Source organism: Cryptomeria japonica, chromosome 8 (assembly GCF_030272615.1).
Source record: "Cryptomeria japonica chromosome 8, Sugi_1.0, whole genome shotgun sequence".
Taxonomy (NCBI): domain Eukaryota; kingdom Viridiplantae; phylum Streptophyta; class Pinopsida; order Cupressales; family Cupressaceae; genus Cryptomeria; species Cryptomeria japonica.
In genome coordinates, this window is record NC_081412.1 from 336,725,398 (window position 1) to 336,747,166 (window position 21,769).

Below are 21,769 nucleotides of genomic sequence, written 5' to 3' on the forward strand. Positions count from 1 at the left end.
GAGTTTACAGAGCGGTTGATTGAGAGGTTTGACACCAAGGATCCTGAGTTCACCTCTTATAAATACATATGTGCAAATCTTCTTATAAATGACTTCTTCAAAATCTTCTTATAAATTTGCAGAATTCACCTCTTATCCCTTCCTTATAAATACATATGTATTTTCTCAAATCTGATCCAATATATTCACTTGCAGCCCTTTATTTCCAAGTGTATGTAATTATCAACCTTCAAGGCACATATACATCCCCAAACACTCAAAAACTCTCCTATTCTCTGAATTATAATCTCAATATAATTCACACATCCTCACATCACACTGAAATAATAATCTCCATCCGCCTTAAATATATCCCCCATATGTGTCCAAAAAGACATTTCTCTTAAAAAGAGAATGTTTGGAGTTTTGGAGAGAGAAATCTTTCATACTTAGCCAATTTTCTCGTTCTGGAGCTTTGCCAATCTTGGGCGCATTCTATTGGCAGAGGAGGAATTCTGAGTTGGGAGGAAAAATCCTCCTTATCCTTGTTTTGGTGCCCTCCTCCTAGACTTGGGTGCAATTTTGCTACAGTGGAGGAATTATGTTACGGATGAAAAATCATCCATGTCCTGGAACCCACGCTCTCTCTCCAACCTTGGGCGCAATTTTGATGTGGTGGAGGAATTTGACCCAAGAGGAAAATTCCTCCTTGTCATGTTATTAGCACTCAACCACCTGCCTAGAGCACATTTTAGAAGAGGTGGGGGGATTTCCTTGAAAAGGAAAATTCCTCCTTAACTTAGTTTTAGCACCCAAACACCCATCTAGAGTGAACTTTGGTGATGATGGAGGAATTTCCTCCACGAGGAAATTTCCTCCTTAACTTGATTTTAGCGCCCATCCTTGTCTTGGAGCGCACTTTGGTGGAGGTGCAGGAATTTCAAAGGATTTTGGAAAATCCTTCTTGCCTCATGAAATGCGCCAACTTTCTAGTCTTAAGTGTTATTTTGGGATAGAAAAGTAAATCTCAATGAAGGATAAATCCTATCATGCCTTAGAATAGATTTTCATGCCTTTGCCATTTCAGGAAAGGATTCTAGACTTAGCCAAATTTCTAATCATCTGCCTACTTTTTCAACATTTCCGGATTTAGAACCTGGATTTTCAGGAATGCTCTATCGTCAATGTCCTACCAAATGACAAAAATAGACTTACTAAAAAATAGTAAGTTCTTCCAAACATCAAATTAGGGCAAACCGTGGCACAAGGAAATTTACTAAAAATAGACACTGCTAAAAATAGTAAGTTTGTTTAAACACAAAAATAGGCCAATCTAAGGAGGCAATGAAAGTTACTAAAAATAAGAAGTCCTCAGAATTTGCTCAAATTTCATTGGTAGCTTCCTTGAAGGGTTCTTACTTCATTGCTTCGTTCAAATTTCACAAAACCCTAGGTTACTGACCTCAATTCTAAGTTTGAAGGGTAAAAACCCTAAAATAGACAATACAAGCTCCAGACTTGGCCAAATTTACTCAAAACACTTGCAAAATTGACCAAAATTCGCCAAAACACTTGAGGATCTGAGGAGATTGAAGGGACTACTACCAAACAACCCAAAAAACCACAACCAAAAGTCCAAGTGGACCAAAAATGTAGGGGGTCCCCATTTGGAATGGGGTGATTTGTGATTAGGTCACAACAAGTCAATGCTCATAAAAGAAAGTCGGGTTGCATCACTGACAATCACCATCGATCAGATCAGATTTGTTATTAAGTTACAGGCAGTAACATCCTTGTTCTTGGTGGTATGCATAGGAATGTGCTTAATATATGAAGCCTGATAATGTTCTTATGCTGAATTTAATAGTAATATTACTATGGACTACAATATGTATGACAGTCATACTTAATTTCATATGCAATCATAATACATGAGAAGTTAGTATACTTATAGTCTAATGCTTGTTACTATTAATTTTAGATCAGACTGTTAGATATAGATAGCAATAACAGAAAATCAAAATAATAAACACAAGGAACACCAAAAATACCCTACGAAAACCTCCCACTTGGAGCTGAAAAACCCAGCAATAATCTCAGATCTTATTATGCAATAATCAGTAGATATCTTTACAAATCTGCTTCAACACTTGAAGCACTTAGAACAACAGTATATGCACAAATGAAACCAAACTAGGGCACAGAAGTACAATGTACTTATCTGCTGATCAAGAAAGACGGGTCATAAACACCATTTGCTGATAATGGAGTGTACGCTGCCTCTGAATGGATTCGCTGTCCCTTGGAATTGGTACGCTGTCCTTGGAAGATGTTCGCTGACCTTGAATGGTGATTCGCTGACCTTAGGATAAGGTTCGCTGCTGATAAGGATGTAATTCGCTGGTCACTGCTGGTGTAAGATCGCTGTGTAAGTGAATGTGTGTTATGCATGATGGATGCTTTGAATATATATGTGCTTTAGCCTTCCAATTCACCCTAGGTCGGCTTTCAAGGAGAGCAATTTAATTACAACATAATATCTTAAGTTTGGCGCCCAATATAGGGTCAGCCCCATACATTACAAGTTGTATTATATTTATCTCCTGATATAGAGTCAGTCCCACACGTTACAAGTTACATTGTGTTTATTGCATATAAGGCGTGACTAAGGCCAAAGGCCAATTAGTCACATACACCTGCTAGGTCGACCCTAGAAGGGATCTGACCTAGCTATGACATCAACACTTCCTCTTAGCTAGGGAGCAGACCTTCCCAAGATCTGAATCACATAGTGACAACCACCATGGCTACTCCCAGAGGGTGGATCCATCATGGCTACACCCATGGATGGAAAACAAATGAACACAAGCGCCCATCACACAATCGTGATGTCGTCATCTCAACATGACGTTCACCATAGCTACTCCCGGAAGGTGAATAAACACTAGTGCTAGATCATGGAATTTCTTCCATGACGTCCACCATACCTACTCGCCGAGGGTGGATCCACCATGCCTGCTCGCAGAGGGTGGAAGGGGGCTTTCACCTCAACTTCTCCCAGAGAAGAGTGCATTACCACCATGCCTACTTGCAAAGGGTGGTTCCACCATGACTACTCACAGAGGGTGGGAGATACATCTCAATGTATAACTGATGTTGAGACTCCCTCTCAGCTAGAGCTTCATTCTCCACAACTCCAAACTTATCTCGAAAGTATGCAAACTTCACCCGAGCAAGAGGCTTGGTGAGAACATCTGTTGTTTGCTCATCAATGTTGATGTACTTCAGCTTAACAGCACTCCTTTGCACCATATCCCTGATATAGTGATACTGAATTTCCACATGCTTTGTTCTATCATGAAATACTGAATTGGCAAAAAGCTTCACACAACTCTGGTTATCACTATGGAAAAATGTAGGCTCCCAAGGTTTGTCCAAACAATCCTGCAAGAAGTTTTTGAAGCCACACTGCTTCTCTAGCTGCCACACATGTTGCAATGTATTCTGCTTCTACAGTACTCAATGACACTGAAGATTGTTTCCTGCTACACCAGGAAATCATAGCGGATCACAAGCTGAAGCAAACTCCAGAAGTGCTCTTACCATCAGTGACACTTCCTACCCAATCAGAATCAGAATAACTTGCCAAGTTCAGTACTGTGTTGGAAGAGTACTTCAATCCATATCCAACTTGGCCACGCAAGTATCTCAAGATATGCTTAGCTGCAACTAGATGAATCTGTCTAGGTTCACACATAAACTGACTGAGAGCACTCACTGCATAGCAAATGTCAGGTCTAGTGTTAACTAGATACATCAAGGATCCAATCAACTGTCGATACTCAACAGGATCCACAAGATTTGAACTAGCTGCAGATTCACTCAACTTCTTCAAGTTAGATTCCATAGGAGTAGACATAGATTTACAATCTAACATTCCAAACCTCTTCAAAATATCAATGGTACATTTTCCTTGAGTTAGAATAATCTCATTAGGTCTTTGCCATACTTCTAACCCTAGAAAGAAATGCATAAGACCTAGATCTTTCATTTCAAATTATGAAGTTAGTTCTTTCTTACATCTAATAATGAGGTGATCTTCTCCAGTCAGAAATAAATCATCAACATATAAAACCAGAATTAACATCTCACCATTGAATACCCTGAAGTAAATATTTGGATCAGCATCATTCTTACAGAAACCTAAGCTTACCAAGTACTTGTCAATTCTTTCATACCAAGCACGGGGAGCCTACTTAAGACCATATAATGCTTTCTTCAATCTGCATACATGAGACTCTCTCTCATGGATCATGAAGCCTTCAGGTTGCTCTGTGTAAACCTCTTCTTCAATAACTCCATTTAGAAAAGTAGTCTTTACATCCATCTGATGTAACTTCTATCCCTTAGCTACGGCAATAGCAATGATAGTCTTGACAGAAGTATATCGAGCCACAAAGGCAAAGGTTTCCTCATAATCTATGCCTTCCTTTTGAGAGAAGCCACAAACCTAGCTTTGTATTTCTCAATACTTCCATCAGCAGCATGTTTAATTTTAAACCAACATTTGGAAGATACGACTAACTTACCTTTGAGTCTAAGCACAATATCCCAAACATCATTCTTGATGACAGACTGATATTCTCCATCCATAGCATTCTTCCATGCTTACTGGTTTATGGCCTCTTTAACGCTGGAAGGTTCAAACCCAATGATATTACACATCAATGCAACATAGTTGGAGAACTTCTGAGGTCTCCTACTTTCTCTGAATGTGCCACTTGGAGCTGCAAACTTTTCTGCCTCCTGCACAGTGTTTCTTGCCCAAAGGGGTCTCTTCTTGCTCATAGTAATATCTCTAGGCCCATCGGTAGGATCCATAGGCTCAGCAGGATCATCATGTTTTTCAGGTTCTATAGACTCCCTTTGAATCTCAATATCCAAGTTTTGAGGGATATCATGAACTTCATTGTCAATCTCCATATTTAAACTTTTGGACTTTTTGAATGCAATATCTTCTTCAAAAGTAACATCTCTACTAACCCCAATATACTTCTGACCTAGAATGTAGATTCTAAATGCTTTGGAGGTTTCGTTGTAACTCACAAGAATTCCTCTCTTTCCAGAAGGTCCCAACTTGGTTCTCTTCTCTTTGGGTACATGAGTATACGCTGGACTGCCAAAGATCCTCAAGTGGCTGATGTCAGGTTTGATCCCTAAAAATGCTTCTTCTGGAGTCATATCCTTCAATACATGGTGAGGGCATCTATTTTGAATGTATACTGCTGTTCTAGATGCTTCGGCCCAAAGAAAAGTCTGCAGGTCCTGATCATGAATCATAGCTTTCGCAGCCTCAACTATAGGTCTGTTCTTTCTTTCTGCAACCCCATTTTGTTGAGGGTTCCGGGGAACACAAATATCCCTCTTGATTCCTGCCTCAATACCAAAATCATGAAAACTACTCGAGGTGTATTCACCTCCATTGTCAGACCTTAAAACTTTAATTCTTTTCCCAGATAGATTTCCAGTTAAGGCCTTAAATTCTTTGAATCTACCTAGGATTTCATCAAATTCTTTTGACTTTAGAAAGTAAATCCACGTTTTCCTAGAGTAGTCATCTATGAAGATTACATAATACAAGAATCCACTTGGAGAAGCAATAGAAATAGGTCCACATAAATCAGAATGCACAAGAGCTAATTTCTCTTTAGACCTACTTTCACTTTGACGAAATGGACTCTTAGTGTTTTTACCCATAGCACAACCTTTACATGTATCATCATGAATATGACTAAGTTTAGGCATACCTTTAACCATCTTCTCTAGGGTGAGAAGGGCTCAAAAATGAAGATGTCCAAGTGTTATATGCCATAGCTCGCTTGACTCAAGTGCTTCATGAATGAGAGCTTGAACTGGACGAGCTGAAAGCTTATATAGTCTCTCATACCCATTCCCAATGACGAGCTGATTTGATGTTGGACTTCTTAGGCCATGAAAAGAACTCTTCCCTCAGATAATGCAAACTGATAACCTTTATCTTCCAAAGCTGATATGGAGATAAAGTTCCTCTTGATTCCCAGCACAAACAATATATCACTGAGGTGAAGAGAAATTCCAGAATCTAAGTTAAGGGAAGTAGTACCAAAACCTCTTACAGAATAGCGTGCATCATCTCCAATGATCACATGTAGGTTGGACTCCTCCACCAAGTCTAAAAGATGCTCCCGGTAGCCGATGATGTGTCTAGATGCTCCACTATCAATCAGCCATGTATGACTGTCTGTAGGAACATTGCTTGACAAGGCAGAGATGAAGAGGAAGTCTTCAACATCATTCTGATTTGAAACTTCATTTATATTTGCTCCTTGTTGCTTTGGTTGGGATAAGCAGTCCCTAGCATAGTGACCGAACTTGTCACACCCGAAACACTTGATGCATGAAAGATCCTTCTTCTTCTTCTTTGAATCAGGGGCTAGATTAGACCTTTGGTCTCTATTTCTCTTGAAATTGTTCTTCTTCCAATAGCCTCCTTTCTTCTTGATGGGCTGGGCATCAAGAACATGATTGTCTTCACCATGAGAGCTTTTGATGATTCCTCTTGCAGCCAGTCTTGATTCCTCTTGAATGCAATTAGCACGAAGGCGGTAAAACTTGAAAAATTTGGATCTCCCACTTATGCCTTGGATAAATGGCTCCCAAGAGTGAGGAAGACCATTTAATGCAAGCATGACAAGATCCTTGTCCACAACTTCATCTCCAATGGCACTAAGCTAATCTCTTAAATCTGAAATCTTCATGAAGTAGGTGATGACTGATTCTCCCTTTGCCATCTTGACTTGATGAAGTTGTTGCCTCAATGCAAGTGCTCTACTTGTGTTGTTGATCTCATACATGCCTTCCAAAGCCTTGAACATATCTCTGGCTGAAGACATCTTGGAGATGATAGGAACAAGATGATCTTTCACGGAGTCGATCAGAAACTTCTTGGCTTTGACAGCATTCTTCTTGAACCGAAGTAATTCATCTTTGTCTTCAGGCACAGGCTGATTCTCTCCTTGCACAAACTCCAGAAGATCATTTTCTTCGAGGGTGACAAGGATTCTGAATTTCCATGAAGTGAAATTCGAAGCTCCTTCAAGTCTGTCCTCAACTTTCAGACCGTACACCGTCTTGAATGCTGGAAAATGGCATGAAAAGGATGAGGAAGGAGCGCTGCTATCACAAAGTCTGATCACAACTGAGTCAACCTTAGCTTTGATACCATGTTAATTTTAGATCAGACTGTTAGATATAGATAACAATAATAGAGAATCAAAATAATTAACACAAGGAACACCAAAAATACCCTAGGAAAACCTCCCTCTTGGAGGTGAAAAACCCAGCAATAATCTCAGATCTTATTATGCAATAATCAGTAGATATCTTTACAAATCTGCTTCAACACTTGAAGCACTTAGAACAGCAGTATATGCACAGATGAAACCAAACTAGGGCACAGCAATACAATGTACTTATCTGCTGATCAAGAAAGACGGATCATAAACACCATTCGCTGATAATGGAGTGTACACTGCCTCTGAATGGATTCGCTGTCCCTTGGAATTGGTACGCTGTCCTTGGAAGATGTTCACTGACCTTGAATGATGATTCGCTGACCTTGAATGATATTCGCTGACCTTAGGATAAGGTTCGCTGCTGAGTAGGATGTAATTCACTGATCACTGCTGGTGTAAGATCACTGTGTAAGTGAATGTGTGTTATGCATGATGGATGCTTTGAATATATATGTGCTTTAGCCTTCCAATTCACCCTAGGTCGGCTTTCAAGGAGAGCAATTTAATTACAACATAATATCTTAAGTTTGGCGCCCAATATAGGGTCAGCCCCATACATTACAAGTTGTATTATATTTATCTCCTGATATAGGGTCAGTCCCACACGTTACAAGTTACATTGTGTTTATTGCATATAAGGTGTGACTAAGGCCAAGGGCCAATTAGTCATATACACGTGCTAGGTCGGCCCTAGAAGGGATCCGACCTAGCTATAACATCAACAGTTACTGCCGTCAGTATTTAAGAAAGTTGGGGATGGAGTTGTTTCCAAAGAGGGGCAGTCTAAATCCAATCAATAGGATGATTCCCAAGATAGAGTAAGGATCAGCATCCCGTAAACTTTGAGGGCATGCCCCTGATAGGGTAAGGGCTTGGATCCATAAACTTTGGGGGAGCCTATTGTATTTTGGTCTCTAAGCGCTTTGGTAACATAGACATCCTCTTCTTCCTTAGAACTGAAATAGTAACATAGGTTGACACTTGCATTAAGAATTATGGATGATAAAATTAATTATCTAGTATGATAAAATTAATTATCTAGTATAGTAGATGAACAATTCACTTATTAAAAAAAATTAATTGAACTATGGAATATCACAGATTTGATTCATGTTAAGATAGATTTGTCTCCTAATCAATTTAGTTTAAGTCATAAGTATATTGAAATAGATTAATAATAGTTAAAATAGTCCTAAATCTAGTAGGGGACATTACATTCTAGCAAATAGGACTTTGAAGAATGTAAGGAAACAACTGCATAAATGCAAGATCATAGCATCAAAACTCAGTGAATAACTTGCACACTCATGAGACAAATGAGCCTGGTGAGTTACTTGCCTGCAAAGTGTAAACTCACAGACGAGTTTTAGAAGTGTACTTACCAGGTCACTGACCTGTAAACTCACAAGCAAGTTTCAGGCATGTATTCATTGGGTCACTTGCCCAGAAATTTGCAAGCACTCGGCAAATCCAACCCAAAACTCACATTGCAGTGGAAAAGTACAGGTTGTGAGCAGAAAAGAGAAAAGACCCCCATTTTCACATTTACGTTCTTGTGCTGTCAACTCTTTAACAACATCGCATCTATTTACCAATAAAATTATGAAAAATGGCTTGCTCCTTAACATCGCTGGGGTTTAATGCCTTCATACCCCACCTGTTTTAAATATTTCAGCATTTTTTGTTTCCATAAATTTTCTAAAATTAAATCGAGAGTAATTGAATTCTGTTTATACTTTTGATTTCATTAGTTTGGTTTGCAAAGTAATGCTACCATGATCAAATGCACTATGTGTTCTCCAAATTCATTCGTGATGCTTCTCATGCAATATTTAAATATATTTTACAAATTTATGTGATTTATTTTATTTGCCGAGTACCTCATCCTAGTCAAAATCTAGGCTTGCTAGAGATTTTACCATGTCGGGAGTTTTAGGGCTATGTGCAGGATCACACCAAGAATGTCAGAATTGTGGCAAACTAGTCTACTTACCATCTAATCAGAAATGAATGCCTCTCTTGCCCACTGATTGCATCAGGCTCCCACCTACCCCTGCCATGGCATCTGAATCTAAACCTAAAGCTGCCAAATAAAAGCGTGGGAGAGCAAACAAGGCAAAGGCCAAGCTCAAGCATTGGCTACTTAAGAAGAAATGAGGAGGAGCTTGGGAAAAAGCCATGGACTTGCCGGGCTGGCTGCTGTAAAGGCATCACCTTCGGTCTTGATTAACGTTGTCATAATGTTGTTTAGCAAATGTTAGAGACAGGGCATGAGGCCTTCTTTGGTCTAATAGTTTCATGTCGTCAAATTCTGGGCCTGAGGGCATAAATCTTTTCTGTTGGCAATGAACTATGGATTACCCCTGTGCCGTGATGAATTGTTCCCAAGCAGCTAGTTTTGTATTTTTGTATTTATAGTATGAGTGAAGCTGGTGGTTGATTTCTGTGTGGGGCAAAACATGTTTTTAGCTCAAATATATGCTGATGATTTGAGAGAAGCAAAGCAAACAAATACATACCCTTTGAAGACATCCCCGAAAGAACCTTTGCCAATCAGCTCCAAGGAATGGAAACGAGACTCTATACTGGTTGCCATCTTCGATTTCTGCTTCACATTTCACGTTCTTTCGAAAACCCCAAATGAGTCTAAATCTTCTTCAGCTCAGTCCACCAAACTTATCCGATCGCCCCCTTTCTCTCCCCAACAATCTACGCCACTGTTAAACTAAGGATTTATGAGATCGATTTGGCCTTATTAAATTAGATCATCCTTGTTCTCCTCCGCTGGTTTCCTTTATATTATTATTGTTGATTTTACGCAACGAACTTGGATGTTAGGTGCAACCTGAAGACCATGGTAGAGGCAAAAGCATGTCCCTCGAAAGCTAATTTCAGAGTATATTACAAGAAACATATGATGATGATGAAAGTTGCGTAACTATGTCATCACTGTATGAATTGGATTCATTTCCTAATTCTTATTTATTTTTATATATTTAATATACCTAGTTTCTATTTTATTTTATCATGTTCATTTTATTTATATATTTTTAGATATAGATATTATATAATTTAGTATTGTTGTTTGTTTATTTATGGTTATTTTTGAAATGTAAGGTCAACTTCACAATCATAAATATAACTTTACAAGTATTTTTTAAATTCAAACTCAATTTTTGACTAACTAGTTTCTTATATTTTTCTATCTTAAGTCAATTCAATTAAGTATACATTTTGTGAAAATTGGTTTTATGTGCTAGTATTTAAAGTTATCTTAACATTCATTCATCATCATCCAATATTATCTAGAATCCACAAGTCCTCTCTCCCTCTAAATCATTAAATGAGCAATCAATAGCAAAACATTTGGATTTGGTGGACTAGGAGTAACAAATATGCATACCTCAATTGAGGGCCCTTGTCTGCTATCTTCAATCATGATTCATTAGTTTTTCAAGGGCCAACCTAAGAGAACATATCCCAATGTAACACTTATGGCATTCATCCTAGTAATCTTAAATATTGTAAGTCCCAAATATCAAAGGAGCCAAAGAAAATAGAGGTGAATCAAGGGAATCAAAAAGAAAAGTTTTATAGATTATCAAATCATATCTACAAGTGTTAGACATTTCTACAAGTATGAATTTGAGCCAAATCTATGGACTTGCCCCTCCACATAGTTGCCAATAGTTTCTAATCTTGAGGCAAGTTTTAGATTGTCATGAACATTTTTTATCTCGAAGCATCTAGATTTCAATTTCCTACCACATTTCATTCTTTGATCATGAAGCTAAGTACCTTTATTTATCATATTTTCTTTACATATAACTAACACTTAATGTTCTTGTTTTGTAACATCTATACATATGTCATTTACCAATCTAGGTTAGTTTATGTTTATTTCCTTGCATTTTATAAAATTCCCTTAAATCAAACTAAAAGAAAAATATATTTCCTTTGCATTTTGGTGAGCCTGTATAATCTTACATGTAATATATTTTCCTTTTATGGTCTTTAATACTTTTTATTAATATAAATCTAATTAATCATCCACTTCTAGATTTTTGTAGGGTTTAATTTTTATATGTTTTTAAAATATAATTAGGGTTTGGATTGCATTGTATTTTATCTTTTGCACCACCCCCCCACCTAGGATATTTTATCTATTTCTCCTATTGGGTCTTGTTCCCTAATTAATATTTGTGCTTATATTATAAAATTTGGATCTTCTCTTTCATTAAACATCGTTCCTCTATCCTTTATATTCTTGCCACATATTTTCATAAGGATAATGATTTGTTTCTTGTGAATATTTTATTATATTGTGTCTTATATTTTCCTTCCTTTGTAAAGTTGATTAGTACCCATCCATTCTTATTAGATAAACGTGTGTCATTTATACATGAACTTCATGATGATTATAATTATGGATTGTGATAGTGAGGATGTATCTTGTAACATATCTTGTATGTTGGACATAAATGATGTAATATTGCCTCCTTCACTAATGGATGACATGGTCACACCTTTTGATGATGAATCCTAAGTATATATCACAATAGCATTATATCTGTAAGTTTATGATTTGAATCCATTACCTTCTTTTATGCATGATAATACATATAATAATTTTCATTTTTTTATATCCCATGTTGAATATATGAACATTTGTGATGTGGATGCATGTGTCATACACTCACCTACATATGATGATACACCTTCACCCATGCCTAGTGATATACTTATTACTTTTGGATTACTTATCTATGATTTGTATCCTGGTAATGAGCTTTATGATGATTATACTTATATCACTAAAGATATACCAATACATGACAAACCTTGTTCACCTTCATATAAGGTCATTAGTTACCATGTAGTTCAGGACGATTCCTCTTTCTTATCTTACTATCCATGGTCTATTAATAATTATAGCTATACTTTTGTAAAATTTAATAACGAGGTTGGTGGCTCTTTATTGCATGATGGCATGGTTATGATGAATAGTTTCTTAATATATCTATAGTATAGTAATTTAGTGGCAATGAAAATATAAATCTACCTATTAGATTATTTATATATTATCATTTCTTATATACATGGTGATTGTGCTTTGATACATACATTTGGCAATACCTTGGTAAAAATGTTAAATAGTAATTTGATTCAATTCATGATTGTTTTAAGTCCTTCCACACCTTGTCATGTGCCTTCGTAACTTACTTTATTATTGGCCACAAAAAGTGTCTTACTTGCGATTGTCATTATTCTCTTTCTGGTGATCCTTCTTTAGTGGATCCCATTAACACACACACACACACACACACACACACACACACACACACACACACACACACACACACACACACACAGAGATATATATATATATATATATATATATATATATATATATATATATATATATATATATATATATATATATATATATATATATATATAATTTTATACCAATGTTTAATGAAAGCCCTTTTTAGATCCATTCATGATTTCACATGATGTATATTTGAGGAATTTTGGACTATCTCCTCCTACATCCTATGTTGTAGACAAACCTAAGGATAAAGAACAATATTATAATAGTGTGTTGTTATTTGATGATACATCTTCTCCATCTACTCCCACTAATATATACAACAAGAATAAACATATGGATATGGGACACATTGAGAATGATATTTCCCCTTATTTGGACTACCTCGTAAGTGAGGTTTATTGTCTAAGAAAGTAACTAATGATAAAAAATAAATAAACATCTAAATAGAAATATCTTATCAGGCCAATGCCACACATCCCTTTGGCATATAATATTTTGACTTATACCAAAATTATTTGTGGCACCTTGTTTTATAATGTATGGTGATAAGGGTACCTTATTAAAACATTTATAATAATTGCAAGTTATGTGGCTCACTTATTTCATGAGGATCAATTCCTTCCTAAGGTGTTCCTAGCAACTTTGAGTGGTAGTGGGATTATATGTTCTAGTCATTTACATGTTATTTAATTATGTCCTTCAAAGATTTCACTGAAGTTTTCATTAAACATTTTAATACAAAATTAACCCTAATAAAGTATTCACTCGTATAATATAAACAAAAGGAACATAAACTGAGCACAGATGATATTTTTTAAATTTCAAGCTTTAGCTGATAATATATTATCTTCATTATGTGACAATAAGCTTCAATGTATATTTATGTATAATTTACTTCTGGAATATTTAAACTCCAAGTGTTTCCATACCTTATTATCCATTTTCAAATTTATGTGCTCCAACATATAAATATGAGTGTGTCTTATTAGAAGATCCCCTTTTAGATTAGAATGTTTATAACACTTCCCCTTTCTATGTGTGAACATTGTTATCACTTTAAGATAATGGGGGTGGTAAGGATGCACCTAATTATGGTCATTGAGTATATATCCAAACAAATAAATTTAGAGAATTCACTATATTTGAAGAGCTTTACAAGTGGTATCAAAACAATTTTATCAACTTAATCTCATTATATTACCTAATTAATCTAGTGGATATGTCTAAGCTTGCTCCAAACAGAGCTCAATACTTACATAGCATTGTACATATATAAATCTTATAGATAGATGCATGAAATTCAAGTATAAATACAAGATCTTATAGATAAAATGGATACAGACATTAAGTGTAATCATTGACACACAATCCTCATGCTCGACATGGTTAATCATATGAAAGAAAAAAAGACACGTCAATTTCAACTAGTCCTAACTCACCCTATGTTGAGGTTCCACGTTAAATAAAAGAGAAACCACCCAATTTGGATCAAGAGACACATAAAATAGAAAAGGAAAGTAAAAAATAAGAGTAAACACGGAGATAGGAGGATAAACTCAATTATTTATTTTTAGATAATGTCATAGAGTATTATTACAATCATTTCAAGAAAAATACTTAACCTTGTAGACTTTTATGTGGTCCATGAGTGTATGTCGAACCTACATTCATGTCGAACCTACATTCATGTCGATTAGATTCCATTATGGCTTCTAGTTCTTCAATCCTTTATGCATTGGCCCCTTTTATTATGCCTTGTTTGTTGTTATTTTCATACTCATTTGGAGTTTATATTTAACATTCATGGGTTTTATACTCCATTTAGAGACATTTTTATTTCATTGTCCTTTACCATGCACATCTATTTATAGCTATGCTTGTCAATGTCTTTGCTTCTATTTCTTACTCTAGATACCCACTTATCTTTTTTTTTACTATTTTACCTTTTGTTTATTATTTCCTTGTACTTCTATATCTCTTTCCCTTTACTATGTTGATTAACCATGTTAATTTACTATCCATTGTATGCTCATGCTCATGCATGTTCCTTGGTCTTGTTGGCAATATGCTAGATTTGGTTAAGTGTTGTCATTGATGTGAATCAGTTGTCACAGATTACCAGAACCATTAGCAATTTAAAATTTAATACCGAAACCCAAAACATTAATACCGGAATAGCAGTTAAACCAATTAAGCATAAACAATAATCACAGAATAAATACAATCCACATGACACCAAGATTTGTACGTGGAAAACCTGGTAAAGGGAAAAACCATGACGAGAAGCCTACCTACAGTTAGATAATACTTTTTTAGTAAGTATGTGAATTACAATTGAGGGGCTTGCAGTTGCAAGAAGGCCAACAACCTAGAGAGCACTTCTCATCACAAAAGGAGCCTTACCGACTACATATAAATCCGGACTACAATCCAGAGAAGTGTTGAACTGCAAAAGATAACATCTCCTATGCATGAGTACAGTTTCAGTTAAGCTCAATACCAGAGGACTAAATCCTCTTACATAAACCCAATTCAAACTCCAATGATTGATCGACTCCTCTGCCTGAATGATATTACATTATTCACACATTACATTCCCTAATCATGACCTCTAACAATAATCATGATGATCTATAATGAGATCTTACATCTATATATACAAACCCTGGACCATAAACAATCAGGTTGGCCACCAAATAATAAACCAATTACATAATTACAAACCATGTCGGCCTTAGACCAAACAAATAATATCCAATACATAAGACATCCCAAAAATAAATCGATAGGTCTAATCCACACATTACATTAAATTCGGTCCATAACATAGATCAACCGGGACCCAATATAGGTCCACACGCTTCAACAATGATCTCCATCTGCCAAGTCTCAAGCATGATTACCAACAGCATCCTAGAACTCCACCAAAAGCTAAACCAACACCACTTATGTAATTCATCAAAGATCTTCATCAAAAGATCTGTCGGTGAAACCCTCATTGGAACTAGAAGCCAAGCTTCTAAGAAAGCAAGATAGCATTCAATCACCAGACCAAAACCAACTGAAAAAAATATGAGTATGAGTATCATGAAAAAGCCAATTCCATCACCAAACTATACCGGAGCCTACTAGATCATGTCGGATCCAGATCAACCAAAAACCACTCAACCTACCGAGACCAGAAGGGTGCCGGGTAAAGCATCCAAACAGCTATTGTTGGCATCAATGACAAAACATCAATGCAGCACATAATTAATTACACCAAATGGCCAACAATCTCCCCCTTAGGCACACTAGATGTGAAAAACATCTAAGTACAATGCCAAACAAGTCTCCCCCAATGGAAGACAACCAACAATCTCTCACATACAGCTCTAAAATAAAGACCAAACTACCCCTATAAATAATATCTTTGTAAAGCTCTGAATTTCTCCCCCTTTCTTTTTCACTTTCTTTGTCTTTTTCACATCAATATCACTCCCCCTTTGACATCAATGCTAGAAATCTGACAAAAATATCAAAGCAGAAACATAAACCATTGAATCACAAAAAGTTGACTACTCCCCCTGAGCAGTAGCATCCCCACATCAATGCCATAATGAATAGTATCTCTGATAGTGCATGTCGGACTAATGCCAAACCACATCAATCAAGTCTCTACTAGAGGGGCAGTAACTCCCAATATGTCTCTCAAGTACTCAAATGATTCCTTGGGCAAAGGTTTAGTGAAAACATCTACAATCTGCTCTTTAGTGTTCACATAAACCAGTCTAACTTCATTTGCTTCCACCTTTTCCTTCAAAAAGTTATACTTTATAGATATGTGCTTTGTTTTAGAATGAAATACCAAATTCTTTGATATATCAATAGCAGTAGAGTTATCACAGTGAAAAACTATCGGTGCATTACAATCCTCCTTTATATCCTTTAGCATTTGCTTCATCCATAAAACTTGTGTACAGTTAGTAACAATGGCAACATACTCAGCTTCAGCAGTAGATAAAGAAGTATATGACTATTTCTTGTTGATCCATGAAACCAACTTCTTTCCAAGAAAGAAATCTCCACCGGAAGTACTTTTTTGGTCATCAACATCTCCAGCCCAGTCAACATTTGTATATGCACATAAAGTAAAGTTATCATCCTTAGGGTACCACAAGCCATATTTTGATGTACCTTGTAAGTATCTAAAATTCTTTTTTACCGTCATCTCATGATTTTCTCTAGGATCACTCTGAAATCTTGAAACAATACAAACAACATTCATAATGTCAGGCCTAGTCTGAGTCAAGTAAAGTAGACCGCCAATCATAGATTTGTATCTTGTAGGATTTACCGGTGCAAAAACATCTTTTCTTGTCAATTTGTCACTTGTAACCATAGGAGTACTTACCGGTTTAGAATCTCCCATACCAAATTTCTTCAACAATTCCTTAACATATTTAGTTTGACAGATGAAAATACCTTTGTCAGTCTGAGTAATCTACAAACCTAAGAAAAATTTCATCTCACCAATCATAGACATCTCAAATTCTTTCTCCATATTCTTAGAAAATTCTATGCATAACTTATCTTCACCTCCAAAAATAATGTCATCAACAAATACTTCAATAATCAGTATATCATCATTAGTGATCTTATAATATAAATTATTGTCAGCACTACCCTTAGCAAAACCAAGCTTTAAAAGATATTTATCCAACCTTGCATACCAAGCTCTAGGTGCTTGTTTTAATCCATATAAAGCTTTCCTTAACCTGTAAACCATATTTGTATCATCTGATAGTAAAAAACCATCAGGGTGCTCAATATAAACTTCCTCATCAAGATCCCCATTCAAAAATACACATTTAACATCCATCTGATAAACCTTGTAGTTTTTATAAGTAGCATAGGCAAGAAATAATCTTACAGCTTCAATCCTAGCTACAGGTGCAAAAGTCTCTCCATAGTCAATTCCTTCCTTCTGAGAATATCCTTTACAAACCAATCTAGCCTTATTCCTTATAACTGGACCATCCTCATTCAATTTATTCCTAAAAGCCTATTTAGTTCCAATAACATTTTTATTTTTAGGCCGAGGAACCAAGGTCCATGTGTTATTTTTCTCAATCTGATCTAATTCTTCTTCCATAGTTTTCAACCAATATTCATCTTTACATGCCTCAATTACTGATACTGGTTCAACTTGTGAAATTAAACACACCTTATTAGTTGTTAGTCTTCTTCTTGTCATCACTCCATTGCTCTTATCCCCAATGATTTGATCTTTTGAATGATTCAATCTCACATACCTAGGAGTCTTCTGACTTTCTGTTCCTCTTCCCTGTTCTTCAGTTACTGTAGAATTCTCTGATACTGTCGGAGTAACTGGTTCAACACTATGTTCTGGTAAAGGTGCTACTGGTTTAGATATAATCATTTCCACTATCGGTTCCTTCTCATAAACTCTTATTTGACTTATGTTCAGCTCATCTACTTTGACATTAACACTCTCCACGATTCTTTGCAATCTCTTTTTATAACATCTATATGCTTTTCTTTCATTATAATAGCCAAGAAATATGCCTTCATCACATCTAGGATCCAATTTCCCGATGATATCATCTCTCGTGATATAACATTTACTACCAAAAGTTCTGAAATACTTAAACTGTAGGTGTATTACCAAACCATAATTCATAAGGTGTCTTACTGGTTTCTCCTTTGATATATACTTTGTTGAATTTATAAACCGTTGTGCTCACTGCTTCTCTCCAGTAGATATGGGGTAGACTAGCTTCCATCATCATTTTTCTAGCAGCATCCAAGATAGTTTTGTTCTTCCTTTCTACAACTCCATTCTGTTGAGGTGTTTAGGGAGAAGAAAATTGCCTTCTTATACCATGCTTCTCACAAAAGTTGTTTAACTCACCAGATGTGAATTATCCACCATGATCTGACTTCAAACATTTAATCTTCAATCATGTCTCAATTTCCACTTTAACCTTAAAGATCTTAAACTTCTCAAATTCTTTAGATTTTTCTTTTAGAAAAGTAACCCACATCATTCTAGAATAATCATCAATGATTAACATGAAATATCTATCACCTTGAAAACTTTTGACTCTAGCAGAACCACACAAATCAGTATGAATAAGATCAAGAACATCATTTGATTTATCTTGTATACTCCTAAAAGAGGTTCTGACCTATTTACCCATTTGACATTCTTTACATACCGGATTATAGGACTTCATAATCTTAGGTATATCCCTAACTACCTTAGTTGAATTGATCTTCACAATGCAATCAAAATTCACGTGACATAGCCTTTTATGCCATAGCCAACTCTCATCAATCTGTGTAATCAAACATGTCTTCTCACCGGATTTCAAATGAAATATATTACCTTTTGTTTGTGTACCGGTTGCAATCTCCAAACCAAATCCGGTAAAGATTTTGCATTTTCCATCCTTGAACTGCAATTGAAATCCCTTATCTACCAATTGTCCTACACTCAAAACATTATGCCTCAAACCTTCAACATAATAAACATTGTTAGTATTGTTCTTACCATCCAATGATATAGTTCCTTTTCCTTTGATCATACATGCTTTATCATCTCAAATATAACTAGACCACCATCAAATTCTTGCAAAGCCAGAAACTTCCCTTTATCTCTAGTCATATGATGTGAACAACCGTTGTTAATTACCCATTCATCCTTGTCTTCAATTTTAGTAGCAAGTGTCTTCTCTTTAGGTATATTCTCTTCTAGTGTTGGATCATCTTCCTTGATAGCCAGGAACACCCATTCCTTCCCATTGCCAGATCCACTAGCAGAGTCTTCTATTGGTTCATTATCATAATCAATAATGCCTTCCTCATCCGCTATGTAGCACGATTTGTCTATGTTTTTCTTGTACTTATACTTGTTCTGATATCCAAGGTTATGTTTAAATGATCTTCTAACTCTTTCTTCAAATCTTGAATTCCTTTTAGGACATCTAGATGCAAAATGACCAATCCTATTACATGCAAAACATTCAAAAGGTGCTTTTCCTTCATACTTACTTCCTAACAGTCCTTTAGGTACTCTTTTAGCAAATAGTGCTTCAAGTTGTTCAAACTCATCATCTTCTCTCTTCATATCTTATAATTCCTTTGCATACAAAGCCTTCCAGTCTTGCTTACCAGTTGTAGATGTAGATGCGTAAAAGCAAGTTCAGTTTTCATAGCTCTAGAAGGTCCAAATTCTTCAAGCTCGAAAGTAGATAGTTTCCCAACCAAAGTATCTTTGTTGACAGATGTATTACCATTTTTCTCAACCCATTAATAGTAGTAGCCTTCATTTTGTAAGCCAGTGGTAGGGCTCTCAGGACTTTAGAAACAATTTCATCTTCACTCAGAGTTCCACCACAACATTGAATTCTCATAACAATCTCATTTACCCTTTTCGTGAATGCAATAATCCTTTCATCTTCTTCCATTTTCAGGTTTTCATATCTCACTCGGTAACCATCAAGTTTAACAATCTTCACTATAGGGTCACCTTCATTAAGAGTCTCCAACTTATCCCATATAGCCTTTCCAGATGATTTGTCGATTAATCCCATTATTTGTTGATCAGAAAGTGCACACAAGAGGGCTTCTCTTGCTCTACAATCATTCTCAAGCTCCTTGTCTAGGTTTTTCGGAGGAGGATTTCCGGATCCCAGATTATAGGGTGTGACACCATTTTGTATAATCTCCCAAATATCCTTGCTAAGACATCTTAGATGAGCCTCCATCTGAATCTTCCATACCGTGTAATTTGTTCCATCAAGCCTCGGAATATCCCTTCGAAAGATAGCTCCAGAAGAACTGGATGAACTTGAACTGTTAGTCGCCATAGGATCTTCCTCAAGTGGTTAAGCTCTCTGTAGAGAGGACTAAAGCTTTGATACCAATTGTTAGACAGTTCAAATAACCGAAAGACAACTAAGAGAGGGGGGGTGAATCAATTGTCACAGATTATCGAAACCATTAGCAATTTAAACTTTAATATCAGAACCCAAAACATTAATACCAGAATACCAGTTAAACCAATTAAGCATTGTTGGTGTAAATAAATATTCATTATGGATATTATTACACTTTACTTAAGTTAACTTAGGATAATGCATCTCTTCGTAGTTTGGATTTGAGACACTTAGGGAAGTGTGCACATAGGGATAGAGCTCGTAGGAGAAATTCCACCTTTTGTGGTCTTGTTTTGTTGTTACACTCCACATTCGGTGGGTCATCCACCTCTTGTGGAATATTATATTATTTTTCCTACCTACCCCTAGTATTACTTACCTACCCTTGTTTCTCATTGAGCCACATGTCATGATTGTGTGCTCGTACATCCATATGGCCTTGCCTATATAAGAAGGCCTATATTCATTGTATTGGTGAATCCAGTTGATCATTTTCATATTGATGAGAATACAATTTGTTCTTGTCATTCTTTTGTTTCTATTTTTATACTTTTCATTGTGCCCTTGATCTTGGCAAAAGCTCACATGGTATCAGAGCCATTGGGGCTTCGTTGATTGGTTTTTGGAGACATCGTGGAAGACTTCTATTTTCGGATCTGAGGAACTGCACTTTTTGGAGGCATCTTGGAGCGTTTTTGACCTCACCATTGCGTCCGGGAGGCTGTTTCCATAAAAATCAAGTGTAAATTCGACCTATTTTGGCGAAAATCGATTTTTGGGTGTGGAAGAAATTTTCGGATTTTTTTCAAAAAAAAAAAAAAAAAATTTAAAAAATTATTTTTGGGATCCGTACCCTGCCCAGTCAGCGCCAGTCAACTGCACCCAGTCAGCGCCTAGTCAACATTTTCTTTGGAAATTTTTAGACCCCTCTCCATTGAGCAATTTGGATTTTTGGGTCAACTTTGGAGGCCCATAACTTGCTCAATTTTGCTCCTTTTTGGGTGCAATTTTTTTTTATTAGGGCTAATTTTTTGTGCTCTTTGCAGTGGTGTGGTTATTTTCTGGTTTTGGTGCACATGGTTTCTGAAATTTTCAGATTCTCTTAGTTGTACCTGTCCAATCCTCAATTCTGCAACTTCAAAGGCCTCGTTTGAGCTCATACGACCTCCTTTTCAGGT

At 36.2% G+C, this 21,769-nt stretch overlaps 1 protein-coding gene across 5 annotated transcripts in view; it reads right to left on the reverse strand.

Moving 5' to 3' along the window:
* Nucleotides 1-10,231, reverse strand: part of LOC131079117 (uncharacterized) — a 271,457-nt gene extending 261,226 nt beyond the window's left edge. For 3 of the 5 annotated variants that reach the window (XM_059209757.1, XM_058017017.2, XM_059209756.1), the window contains exon 1: nucleotides 9,833-10,231. In XM_059209757.1, coding sequence (XP_059065740.1) covers nucleotides 9,833-9,909 — 77 coding nt within the window. In that variant the 5' untranslated portion in view covers nucleotides 9,910-10,231. The remainder of the gene's footprint in view (nucleotides 1-9,832) is intronic. The other 2 variants (XM_058017007.2, XM_058016999.2) reach the window with 2 other exon arrangements.
* Between the last annotated feature and the right edge of the window lie 11,538 nt (nucleotides 10,232-21,769).